Genomic DNA, 12,951 nt, shown 5'->3' with positions numbered 1-12,951 from the left:
CCCCCCCTCCGTACACCTCGCCGTTTCTTTCCCGGGCAACGACAACTTTTTATCCGCCGCGAGACTCACATACTTCCTGGCCGACAACGGGCTGGAAATTCCACGCGATAGTCGTCACGATACCGTCGTAAGAAGTTAGGCGAGCGTTGGAGCTTCACCACCAGAAAGCCAGCGGACCCGGAGATCCCGCGGGAGAGAGAGAGGATTCTCCACGGGGGGTGCTAACTGAGAGACGTTCCAGCCTTTCCCGGTGCTTCTTGCCGGCCGGTGGAAAGTACGCGACGTGCCAGCGGTTGCTTCTTGAGTCATTTAATGAAGCGAAAGAAGGCCGCGCGCGGCTTCCCCATTAACCCGCGCGGTGCGTAGACTTCGTTCTCCGTTTTTTCTCCTCCTCTCTCTCTCTCTCTCTCTCTCTCTCTTTCCGAAGACGCGTCGCGGAATGCGACGTGTCCGCGGTTCGACTCGTCGCGACACAAAAAATAACAAATTTATCGCCGACAGTGGCGAGTTTAACACGAGATCAACGGCGACGTCACTGACTGGAAATCTATGAGGATGTTTATAATGAGGATCCTCCTGCCTCCTCCGCTGACATATTGGAATGATGAGAAATTCGATCTGAATTTTGTCACGGGCTTGCAACAACATTTTTAACCATGTCTCTTTTATCAATGGTATACAGAGAAAAAGATTCCTTTGGATCTGATGAGATTTGTTTAATTGAGGCAAATTTGTCTTTTGGAGTGGAGCAACCGAACGAATGTTTGATTGAACAAACAGGATTGTTAAAAAAAATAATATATCAATAAGGTGAATATGTTAATTTAATATGCCTTTTTATACATTTTGACATATTCTTCGTGTTAAAGTAACATAAAAATTTCAATAGACCGTTTTTAACACAAAATTTGGTTTAAGTGTGAGAACCAGAAGTCCTGCTTTTTTTTCGATCAAGGCACGGTTAGTTATCGTGTCACGTTAATTCAATCGATCTTTTCTTCCGTGTGGCCAAAACAACAGTTGAATTTAAGCATCTGTGTGATCGTTTCCCACCCCTTTCTTCGTTTGCACTCAAAAAAAGAATTAACCACAGGAGTTAAAATAGAGACGATTAACGTCGTTGTTACCGCAGTTAAATTTATTAGCTGTTCGAGAATTAAGGCGCTACAGTGAACAATGAAGTTGTACCTTGCAGCAAATGCATTCACCTGTGATAGCCAATGTCCTTGCTGACGCAGCTAATAAATTTATCTGCGGTAGTAACGACATTAGCTGTCTCTATTTTAGCTGCCGTAGTTAGATTTCAGCTCTTATGATTAATTTTGTCTCTGAGTGTGTAAAATGGCTCGTCCTTCAAGCCAATAGCATCGTTGGCGATCCGACCGACTTTTGCAAGAGCCTAATATTAATCAATCAATTAAAAGCAACAAAAACGCGTAATCCACGATGTAATTACGCGACTAATCCGCGTAAATAAAATTTCACGACTCCGGCGGCCGATGATTTCTCGATGGGACGACGACTAATGATTCACCCGACTGCGGAGAGAAATCGCTTGGAAAATGAGCCTCCGGTTCGCGATACTGTTTCGCCTCTTTGGGAAAGTGGAGGATCAGCCGGTGTCGAGTGTCCCGACTGCCTCTCGGCGGTTGTAACGAAGTAACGGCGAACTCCGGTACACGAGCATCTCCGAGGATAACGCGACAGGAAGTTTCACCGCGGGGTGCTCGCGCGGTGTGTGCCTGCCTGCCTGCCTACCTGCGTGCGTACGTGTGTGCGTGCGTGCGGCAACAGGGCCGAGGTCAAGCGTCGACTCGAGTAGTGATTCTTACACGATTAGAAAGCCGGGAGATGTTCAGTGATTGATACAACCGTCTCTCCCCCTCGCCCGCAGTCGGTCGCTACACTCGCGATCGTTAATTGGAAAATCGGCATCGGTTCGACTCGCCGCGAAAGGGACCTCTTCTATTTCTGCTTTGGAGCTCGCACGGCAGCACGCAAGGAGCCTAGGCTCTTCGTGGGGTGCCAAGGAGCGTACAGGAGAAGTCGTTTCGCTCTCGTGCAGTAGAAAGCCGGAATTATTACGCAGGTGTGATTATGCTGTCACTATATTGATACGACTCGCGCGATAACGCGTCGAGCGAAGTCGCACAAGTTGCGCACGCCGACGGTGAATAACTCGCGAATCGTGCATTCGGTATGGCTGACGGGAGAATCACTCGTCACAAGTTGATAACTAATTGATACATTTGGTGCCGAAGAGAAATGTATTTTATTTCAAGCGAATCCCATACAGGGTGTTCCGAAACCGACGCATGTCCTTGACATGACAGATTCCTCGGGGCATTCTAAGATGAAAGTTCAAACAGGAAAGTGTCGAGGCGTCAATCATTTCCGAAGTGCAAGCGATCGAGGAAGCGAGGAGCTTTTCGCAAACGAAACTTCGAGCGACCGAACGAATGACAAAATTATTCTCTTCGATCAATTTCAAGCGGATTTCACTCTTACGGAAGTTTACTTTATAAGCTCTAGTTACAAACATACGTTGTGTTGGAAATTGAAAAGTCGTTTTGAATAAGGACCTCCCTCGACGTTCCCGCGAACTTTCGCCTTAGAATATCCCAAAGGATTAGTCATGTTAAGGACGTCGATTCTGGGACACCCCGCATAAATGCAAAGGGGAACCTGGAATAAAAGGGAAGCCCGTCACGCTGATAAAAGATTCCCGCCAACCCCTTATCACTCGCGAGGATCTCTTCGTCGTCTCGAGTATATCAGCGACAAAGTATCGGCATCGACTGCATTCGATCGTGTGCACTATTAAAAAATACCGGGCTACCGACGGGGCGTTATAGAACGTTAGAGACCCGCTAATGAAGAAGCGGCCGATACGCGCGAGATCATAACCGCGAGATCGGAAGGCAGCAGCGTTTCGACGAACCAGAGCGGGTATTTACGCGACGGGACGCGTTAATAAACGGGCTGGGAGAACGCGTTTAAGTTACTCCGGGACTTCCTAGGCGAGCTCGCAAACGTCAGCTCTCCCAGCAACGACGTGGTAATAAACAGACCCGCGCGCTCTGTTAAACGCGGAAAGAGAGACGCGGAAAAGCGCGGCGTAAAAAAACACACAGCAGGTCGCGCGTATCCCGAGTGGCGCGATCGAAGCCGTAGAAACAAATATCCGAGTCGCGCGATTATTTCCGACGAACGAACTCGAATTTACGGCCGACCGGTCGCGTCGGTCTGCCGGCCCATCTACGGGCCGTCTCAGCGCGTCTACCTCGACACCGATGGCGCCGTAAATTAGCTTGTTAGCGTGGACCTACGAGCAATCGAGAGGACACCGATAAACGCTTATCTGTTCCTCCATCTCCGTCGTTCGCGTCCGGATACCTCGCTTTCCCTCTCGTCGAGTCCGCTCGACGAATGTGTGCCAGCTTCGTCCCGACCGGACGAATGACAGGGCGCGATAACGCCGCGATCCTCCGGATGTCCGATTACGAAGTAATACCGTCCGCGCACGGTAACGTCACGTATGACGCGTTGCGTCGGCGGAGAGGTTCCGACGGTCGTCCGGCCAAATATAACCCGCCGCCGCCACGCTTGACGAGAAGGTCTTATCGAGGGGATTGGGCTTGGCAGTGCGTGTGCGCCGAGCTGAATCTCGATCGAAAGAATCGGCTGTTGCGAAGCCCCGGACGACGACGCGCCGAGGAAGCGTCGCATTAGACGCCTCGTCGAGAGTAAGGGTTGCCTTGGTAATAGAAACGGGATGTCCAGCCACGAGGTAGTAAATTTGTGTCTAACGGCGCTGCTCGCCGGTAATGTAACGCTTCTCCTAATGGCTAGATAATAGGCCTGTTCGTTTCAGATCAACTAACGCTGCACTGGAACTTCTTTCCTTCTCCCTTCGACCCTGGGTTATACCGTTGAGGCAAAAAGTGAAATCTAGTTCGGCTGAAACGCACGAACTTAATGGCTAGATAAATAAGTTAAAGGTAATTGCAGTTGCAAGAGGAAAAATCGTAACTGATTGCCAGCAACGTAACGGCTCACTTCTGGCTTTTATGGATAGATTTTTATGGAATAATGCACCCTCCCAATTTTGATCTGCCACATCATTTTTAAATATTAGAAGGAAATATATATAATAGCTAGATTATGTATTTCAGAATAAACAGCGGCATTTACTCTATGATATTTGATCGTTAATGGCTAAAGAACGGCTAGATCGCAAAATCGATTCTACGTAGTGAATAATTGACCAGTAACGAGCTAAAAAATGTAATCTAGTCTGTGCCAGCTAGTTTCTAACTTCTGACTCAAACCGACTAAATATGTTTCTATTCGGTATGTGTGATTCTCATTGTCCTATTTCCATCACCTATTTCTTCCATCTCTTTTGTTGATATTTCTAATTTTTGTTTCACGGCCCTCCATTGTAGATTGGCTTCAGAAGCTGATATATTTATTTATTGCATTCTTTACTACGCCCTCAGGAGATAATTCTAGGGTTAATAAACACTTTTATCTTTTCCCTCCTTTCTCTCTTACTCTCTATCCTATCTAGAAGGTGGCAGACAGAAGTCCGTCGCTCCAATACAAAGCCATTCGGAAATATCTTATCGCTAGATCAACGGATGCCTGTCCGTCGTCACCGTTCAGACCGATAGTGTGAGGAACGACCTTAAGTCATCGTCGCGCTCGTCTCGCTCAGCGCTCGGCGCTGCTCTCTCCTCTCTCGTGACGCCGCGCGCACGCACGGAGTGTGCTGAATTACGTAAGACAAATCGACAAGTGCTGTTTGAGTTTCAGGGATTCGCACTTCCGCGTTCCTCCGCGCGCTGGATATATTGTCCGGCGCGCGTCGTCGCGTCAATCCCACGCGAGGTTCACACGACTTTCAGCGCGTTCGATTCAGCTCCTTCGCTCGCTCGCTCATTCGCTAACGGAACCTTGTATTTCGCGAGAGATATACCCCTGAGCGCGCACCTCCTCGCGTTCCCGCGGCCGGACTATCGACTCCTCGAATCGATAGCGATTATAGCCGCGGCGATTTCGAGCTAGTTACTGGCTCGCGGATATGTCTGCGCGTATGTCCGCGACGTTGGGACTAGTTTATACGCGTCGGCATATTAACCTCGAAACTATAAATAATTATTGCGGCCTAAGAATGGCCACGTAAGGAGATTACAGTAATTATCCCGGCGTGCTTAGCTAAAACGGGGGGGTTTCCCCACTTCGGGGCCTGGTAATTGCGCCGCTATTGCTAGGTTCCCACTGACGCGATGCTTTATCGGCCGCTCCGGGCTCCTCGGGACTTTCCGTCTTCCTTAATCTACCTACTCATCACCGATTCACCTTTGACAAATTGGATCGCATTAATCCGGGGCTGTCCGAGGCGAGTTCGCGAACCTCGGGAATATTTCGATACTTCGTTCTCCCCGACTCGGCGAGCCGTTCATCACCGCGGCACGTTCATGCGGAGAGATTCTAGTTTATTAATCAAGCCGTATGAGAACGGAGGGGGTATGCGTGGAGGTACCGCGGGGTTGTATCCTCCCTCTGTGTCGAGTATAATTTCGCGAATCTATATTATTCGAGTTAATATCAATTTATCGTGCATCAAACCTCAGCGCGAAATTATACGCGCTCTCGGAAATTACGGTGCGCATTAACCGGCCACGGTCGCGCCATGTTACCAGATACGATTTCGGTAACGCAATTAAGTAAACTTGTACACGATAAATATCCGAAATTACAGTGCATTAGCCGGGTACAAGGCACGCGTAATGCCCCGTTTCACCCGACTAAACGATCTCGCGTTCGATAATCGGCCGGGGGCGCGCACCGTCCTCTCGCCCGTCGTAACATAACGCGCGCACGGGGGTCGATACTTTCGCGGCGAACGGTTCAGTCTACGTCGTGCGTTATCGTGGAAATTATTGGCCGGCTATTTCGCCGCGATTAGTTGAATATCCGGGGATCCTCGTGGCTCCTGACGAGCGCAACGATCCGCGTATGACCGATTAATTTGACGAGATCAACGGGTTGATCGCTGACGTGGACGGTCGCCGGCGCTGTACCGGCATCACCGCCTCTCATTAGGTTTACTCTCTAAATTTCTCGGGATGAAATCTCATTGAAAACGAGCGAAAATTCACTCGGTGCGATGGCGGAGATACCGCCGCGGAAGAATCATGAGAGTGAATGTTCACTAACACACCAAGAGCGGATTATTTCAATCAATGAGATTACCGAGATTACTGGGAGAAACGTTCCGATCGATTCGCATTTGTTCCCGTGCCGGTGAAATGTATTAAATCCACTCTGCAGTTCCGAATGAAAATATTCACTCGGCGACCCGGAGCGGAGAATTCACTTTGTACGAGTGAAAAGTCACTCGTACCTTTGGTAATTCAATCATCAATTAAGCTTTCACACATACGTTACAGCAATCAACACTGAAATCTGCGCGACAAGGTAGTCTGTGATCCGCGAAAATTGTTTGATCCGGCGCGTTCTCCCCGGCAAGTTTAGTAATTCACCCTAGAATATTAAATTAAAATAAACCTCGGTTTGTGTGTGCGCTTATTCAAATTAACCGAATTTGACTTTCTTTCGATGAAAAGTTTCTAATCTTGAAAATGTTCCTTGAAAGGAGAATAGATATTTCCTTCGAGTACGTGGTAACGAGCTTATCTCAAATTTGCGAGTCCGTATTCAAAACAGGTGTGATAAGCCTTTTGCTCTAAGCAGTAAAATGTAACGCAATTTCTAACGAATCGACGTATCCCGCGCTGCCAAAAGTCGCAACAACGCTTAAATCTTGAAAATCGCGTTACGTCTGGTAGTGTGTTAGAAACGTTATTTGCAAGAATTTGCGTTACAATTTAGTCAGGGTAAAAAAGCTAAAGGCTTACTACACCTATTGCGGATCCGGGACGATGAGTACATCATAAGACTATTATCAAGAAAATATCCTTTCATTTCATTTATCCTTTAGCAACAATTCCAAAGAAGGAGATTAGACGGGGCAATTGCTATTCTCAGAAGTAGAACGATACTTTCCTCCGTGGAATGTTGCGAGTGGCGAGAATCAGCGCGAGCTGAGACGAAGGGATAACAGGGTGCGTGCAGAGTACTCACCGGGTCCCCGGCGGCGGCCGCGTGGCCGAGCGCGAGCAGGACGACGAAGACTCGGAGGATGGTCGCGGCGCCGGTGAGGGTGGCGGTCATGCCCGTGAGACGGACGGCTCGCAGACGGCGACGCAGACAGTTCGGCGAGCCCGGGGACGTGCTGCTCGTCGCGGCGGAGGAGGAGGCAGGCCGGTACTCCCGTCGCGGATGCATCGCGTCATGATCGCAACGTGCCGCTCGCTGGCCGCTGTCTCGGCTCGGCGTGTGTTCCACGGTACCCCGCGTTACCTATTCACCGCTAACCTACCTACCTACCGAGAGGAGCGCGTGAGCGCGCGTTCACGGCCCTACGTACCGCGTCGTCGTCGCGCGCGCGCGCGCGCACGGGGTCTATAAATACGGGCGCGCGACTCCACGCAAAGAATTTCAAACAACTGCGCCGTAAAATACCGCCGATGTACGTATGTACGGACGAGCGAGGACTCCACGAGACTCGACAAGCAGCGAGCCGACCGACCGATCCTCCTCCGTCGACGACCTTCCGCCGCGACAGCCTCCTGGCCTTGACACTGGCCGGCTCTTGGACGCGTGTTCTGCCGGATGGCGATCTGGAGCGCTGAAAACCGACAGACAGACTTCCTCTTAGGCGAGGGCTAATCACATAATGATATCGGGGGTAAATGACGGGTTACGTCCTCGTCGCGCTCACAGAGGAGTTCGCGAGTCTCTCAACCCTGACAGTGACATGGTGGGCACACACGCGTTTCCTTTCGCTTATGTCCCCTGTTACGGGTCTTGGCAGTACGTTTCACCCCATTCCTATTCTTCTATTGTTGCAGGGAAAGAAGTTGGATACATGCGATCACTACCGCACGGAGAAAGATTGTTCGCTGGCGCGGCCAGTTAAATTTTATTTCATGTGGTTGCAACGATATCCGGCTGCAACGGCAGAATTACTTTTCTCGTGGATGTAAATCTTTGCAGCCGTCGCTGCAGTAATTAACAATTCGCTTTGCCAGCGAAAAAATTTCCTTCGTGTGTTATTAGCCTGATCCGATGAAATAACTGGTTTTCCGGCGGCAACCAGTTTGTAAAAGGTCTACGATAAGTAAAAATTAGCGATGAACTTGGTAAATGTAAGTAATCCGTAGGAGATAAATAAAAAAAAAAATGCAAAAATCACGAGAGACCTGTGATGTTACTTCAGCGTCAAGATCTCGGGTGTTACTCTCAGGATTGAACAGGATCAGGGGACGGGACGAAGCGGTTCGTGTTATTGCGGGGGAGGATCTATTTGGATCTCGCGGCGCCCGAGATGTTCGCGCGATTACGGCGACACAAGAGCCCGCGATTAATCCGTTTAATCCGCGGATTAGAGAGCCCCGGCGGTAACGATGCGAACGTCCCGGCGATGGGATTCCGTGTTCTTCGCGCGTTTCGCAATGATTCCCATTATAGCGCGGCATGATTTACACTTCTTCCAGCCGGCGGGCCCGCCGCTTCGTGCCGGCCGGCCGACTGGCCGTGGAACGCGAAGAAGAAAAGGAAGCAGAAGAAGAGAAAGAACGGGGGAGAGAGAGAGAGAGAGAAAGAGAGAGAGAGAGAGAGAGCAACTACACTTCATGCATGTTAGCTACTTTATTCCCGACGAAACCGTTTGACGTCTTATTCTCGCGTGCAAATCGTTACAAGATCAAAAGATCACACTTGACGTCTGCCGGGCGCGCGCGCGCGTTCTCGCGCGGCTCTTCACTCCTACGTGCTTCGCTGGTTCCCTAAATAACGTCAACCCATGCGAAATCTTACCCCGGTGTGCACACCGTGGCGGAAAGAATAAATAGCCCCAAGTTTCGCCAGGCGCGAACAGGTCCGTCGATCAAGGCCGATTCTCTCGGCGGTTCGAGTGAAGGAAGGCCTCGGAGTCTCAGTTTCCTACCGACGATACCCGGTGCAGGCCTCGATGCGGTGTGAACTTTTACAGCGGTAACCGTCGACGACGAGCGAGTAGCGCGCGAAGTACAGCAGCCGAAGTCGAAGGAGCGCGAATGCGTCCGATCCGTCAACGAGCTCTCTTCGCGCTGACGACGCTGCGTCGAGATGCTCGATCCACGACCGCGAGGGATTAAAGGCTCGCCTTGTCCCTCATGGAGAGATATTGCTCCGCTCCAGCCGGTAAAATTGTCCAGCGTAGGAATATACGGCGACGGGGGCCGCCGCGTGCGCTCGCTCGGGCCCGGCTGGTATTTTTAGTTCCCCCCGACTTCCCGACCGTCTGTCTTCACCTTTGAGCCACCTAAGTCTAGTCTCGCGCTCTCAGCTCGCGGCGATATCTTTGTTCTTCCCCGAAGCCACGCCGCTATTGGCGTGGATCATACCGCGGCGCAGGAGAGCCCGAGGATCGACGAACCTGCGCGCTGTATTTCGCTTCTGCTCCGGTGCTCAAAGTGCGAATCGTGAGTCCTCGCGGACCGCCGATCTCGAATCCGCGAATCCGACTTTTGGGCCCGGATACACGCCGAGTTATACGCGATTCGTCGGGCTCGAAACAGCCAAGTGTCTCGCGATCTCACCCGGCAGCTCGCATCGAGCAGCCTTGGCCTCTCGATGAGAGTTAATCCGCAGGAGCAGTGGATTCTTCTTCATCTCCCGCGGACGATACTTCGTCCGTCGTCCGATTGTCGCGTCGAACGATTGTCCATCATCTTCCTCGTCGAGGATCGCGCTGCTTATTATCAAGAAGTGTCTCACTGATATCTCTTGGATTCGGCGGCTCGAATTGCTTCTTCGGTGCGAAGAAGGGGTTCCCGGCTTTCTCGGCTCGCTGATAAATGAAGAGCGGAGACGAATGAACCGGGAAGCGGCCGCGCAGCAGTGCAATCTTCTCCTTCCTCCTCCTCCTCCTCTTCTTCTTTCGCCCTTCACGATCTGCCCTGCGATCTTCTTCTTCTTCCTCTTCTCTGCACCAAGTTCGCGCCGAAGACGTTCATCTGTCATCGGCCGCTGCGGGAGGATCGGTCGCGCGGCTCGTCCGGCGCGATACGAAGCTGTCCAATGTATGTCCCATGCGGGAGCCGTTCGAGAGAGCGCACGCACGTGGCTCCAGGCCGACTGACGAGATACACGCGCGAGAGAGGAAGTATCAACGGAGGCTGCAGAGAGGAGTGGCTGCCAAGCCAGGCGGAAGTGGAGGGTGATTCTGCGGGAACAGTCGGCGCGGTGGGGTACGTCGCGGCAGACGGCACCTCCGTCTCTCGCGCGGCCGGCCACGTACATCAAACGGAGGATATTTGGTAACCGTTTGGTTAATACATGCCGAATGTTCGATTACCGCAGCCAAATCATTTCGCCCCGTGTATTATATATGTATGCAGCATTCGGGACTAAAGTGCTGTATATACAGTATACGGAGCTCGATTATTTCATTGTAGCAATTCAATATTTGCTCGGTATGTATCAAGTAAATTTGGCTATTTTCCGGGCACAAATTTCTAAAAGACCTCTTCAGGATGCCTGAAAGATATCGAAGGAAAATAGAACGTCTTTTGGACGTTTTTAAGACACCTTTTAGCAATTTGTTCTGACTAGGTTGTTACCAGAGCCTTCTTTGAGTGTGCGACGGCCGTTTAAATAATATTCTATTTTTTCATCATCTTCAGAGCTTTCACTTGAACTTGAAAACATCGACGCAACGTGTTATCGTGCCGGTGCGTAATTTGTTCAGTGGACGTTACAGTTTTGAAGGCTCGGAACGGAACAGTTTTTTTCCTATTTTTCCGCGGATTTTTTCCGGTTTCTCGTCTTCTTTACGGAAAAAATCAACGTGGTAGATTTTAACCGAACGCGCCTGAATGTTTCCAAACGAATTTTTCTAGCCTCTGGAGAAACCGAAGAAATCCGCCGGAAAATGGAGAAAACCCCGGTTTCTTTCCGAGCCTTTAAAACTATAAGCGGGCAAAATATTTCTTTGTAATGACGGTGACTGCTGATTTTCTTGATCCGGACACTTTTTTCTCACTGTAACGAAACACGTTCCAATAGAAATTAATATTGTCGATCGCTAGATTTGTTTATCAGCGTGCAAAGCGGCGGGAGAGCGACGTTGCGTATGCTCGCGGACCGGCCAGACTGGTCTCTCTCGCCGTGTCGGCGATAAGATCGAGCCCCTCCGACATTAATTTCAAAACGGATTAGCCACCTAATAGCGCGGTACCGAAACGTTCTTGCGCGTTCTCTCCGCTACGCGCCGAGGTGGTCGAGGTGATTTTCCGCCGGCGCGCCGATCGCCCTGAAATCGCGAACGGGTTCTCGCGGCGCGGGGATTGCGAAACGCACGCTGATATCGAGCTCGCTCACCCCGCGACCACGATCTTTGACGCCCGGCAGGATCTGGGTCACTCGGACGTGCATCTAACTCGACGATGACAATGAAAGACGCGCGAGAGGGAATGACGCCGATGCTAGAAATAACCGGCGACGAGAAGCCCGCCGTCCGTCGAACGGCTTGACATCGCGATGTCAATCGAAAGCATCTGGCCCGAAGCCGTCGATCCGGCTCTTCAAAAAAGGGACGTCGAAGCGACGTCGTTAGGGATCGTTATTGCCGTGCGCATGCGTCTTTCACTCCCTTCCTCGTCGGCCCGATTACGATTAGATCGCGCTTTCGTAACTCTCTAAGCTCTAAAATCAGCCGTTCGATAAGTTCGGAAGGAGATTCGGGAGATCGAGCAGGGGGATTCGGTTAATGACACACATCGCAGTTGCCTACCGGAGTATCCCTGTGGTCTGGCCACGCCCCGCTCTCGCAGGGAAGATTACACGAAATTGGCCGTTTTTTGAGGAAAAAATAAGCAAGAGCGGGCCGCTGCTGCTGCTCGGAAGAGCAGCCGGTGATTTCGTCCGTTCCCGAAACGAGGGCCGCTTTTCGACCAAAAACCAGACGGAGCGAGGGAGAGAGAGAGAGAGAGAGAAAGAAAAAGAAAGAAAGAGAGGTTGACTCACACGTAACAAGTATAAAGCAACGATACACACGCTGCCTCGCCAGCCGATCAGGAGGCGTTCCTGCCGTTTGACGAAACTGTTACATTGATTAAAATCGCTCGTATATAACGATATTAAATGTCGACGACGCTCCCCCTCTCCCCTCTCTCTCTCTCTCCCTTTTTTCACTTTGCACTCGCATTAACGAAGATTAACTGCACGCCACAATGCGCGAGACGCGATTAAGTACGCGTGTCATTATCGCGCCGTATCGGTGTGTCGCGCGGGCGATAAACTTCGCGACAACGCCTGCTCGCTCCGATCCGATAATGCCGACTGCCGCGAACGGGAGCCAATTCGCCAATTGCGAGTGTCATAACATTGATTGATGCCCTGTCTCGCTGGTCGTCCGAGTGGCAGAGAATATTGCGGAAGAAAACAGAGATCTCTTCCGATAGCGTTCGCCCGCGTTCTCCGTCGCGCACCGCCGCTGCCGCTTGTCTCCGCTCGTGCTCAAGATAGTAATAGCGTAAAATGAGTTTTTAAGCATTCGTTGAAACTTGCACTATACAGGGTGTCTCAGAAGAATACCTAGGTATCTTGGGGGTCTAAATATGGGGACCTTAAAAAAATCGAAAAAATTACCGTAAAAGAAGCTTTCCTTCCGCGATATTCCTCCTTCGAAATCATTCAAATCGTGCTCCAAACATTTCTCATTACATTAAAAACAAAGGAGATATTTAAGTGCCCTCCTTGTGCTGGGATACCCTGCATGTAGGTTGATCTAATTATGATCTAATTATTGGCGCAATTAGAAAACGATTGGCCATT

General features: G+C 50.7%; 1 protein-coding gene across 2 annotated transcripts in view; it reads right to left on the bottom strand.

The window, feature by feature from the left end:
• The window catches only part of LOC106744452 (coagulation factor VII), a 23,862-nt gene extending 13,583 nt beyond the window's left edge, over nt 1-10,279 (bottom strand). For both annotated transcript variants that reach the window (XM_014619249.1, XM_014619250.1), the window contains exons 1-2: nt 8,950-10,279; nt 7,153-7,759 (exon numbers count right to left, since the gene is read on the bottom strand). In XM_014619249.1, the coding sequence (XP_014474735.1) occupies nt 7,153-7,356 (204 nt within the window). In that variant the 5' untranslated portion in view covers nt 7,357-7,759; nt 8,950-10,279. The remainder of the gene's footprint in view (nt 1-7,152; nt 7,760-8,949) is intronic.
• Nucleotides 10,280-12,951: the final 2,672 nt, after the last annotated feature.

The sequence above is a fragment of the Dinoponera quadriceps genome, unplaced genomic scaffold (assembly GCF_001313825.1).
Source record: "Dinoponera quadriceps isolate SergipeBrazil2010 unplaced genomic scaffold, ASM131382v1 scaffold777, whole genome shotgun sequence".
In the NCBI taxonomy this organism is placed as follows: Eukaryota; Metazoa; Arthropoda; class Insecta; order Hymenoptera; family Formicidae; genus Dinoponera; species Dinoponera quadriceps.
This window is presented reverse-complemented; position numbering and strand designations above follow the sequence as displayed.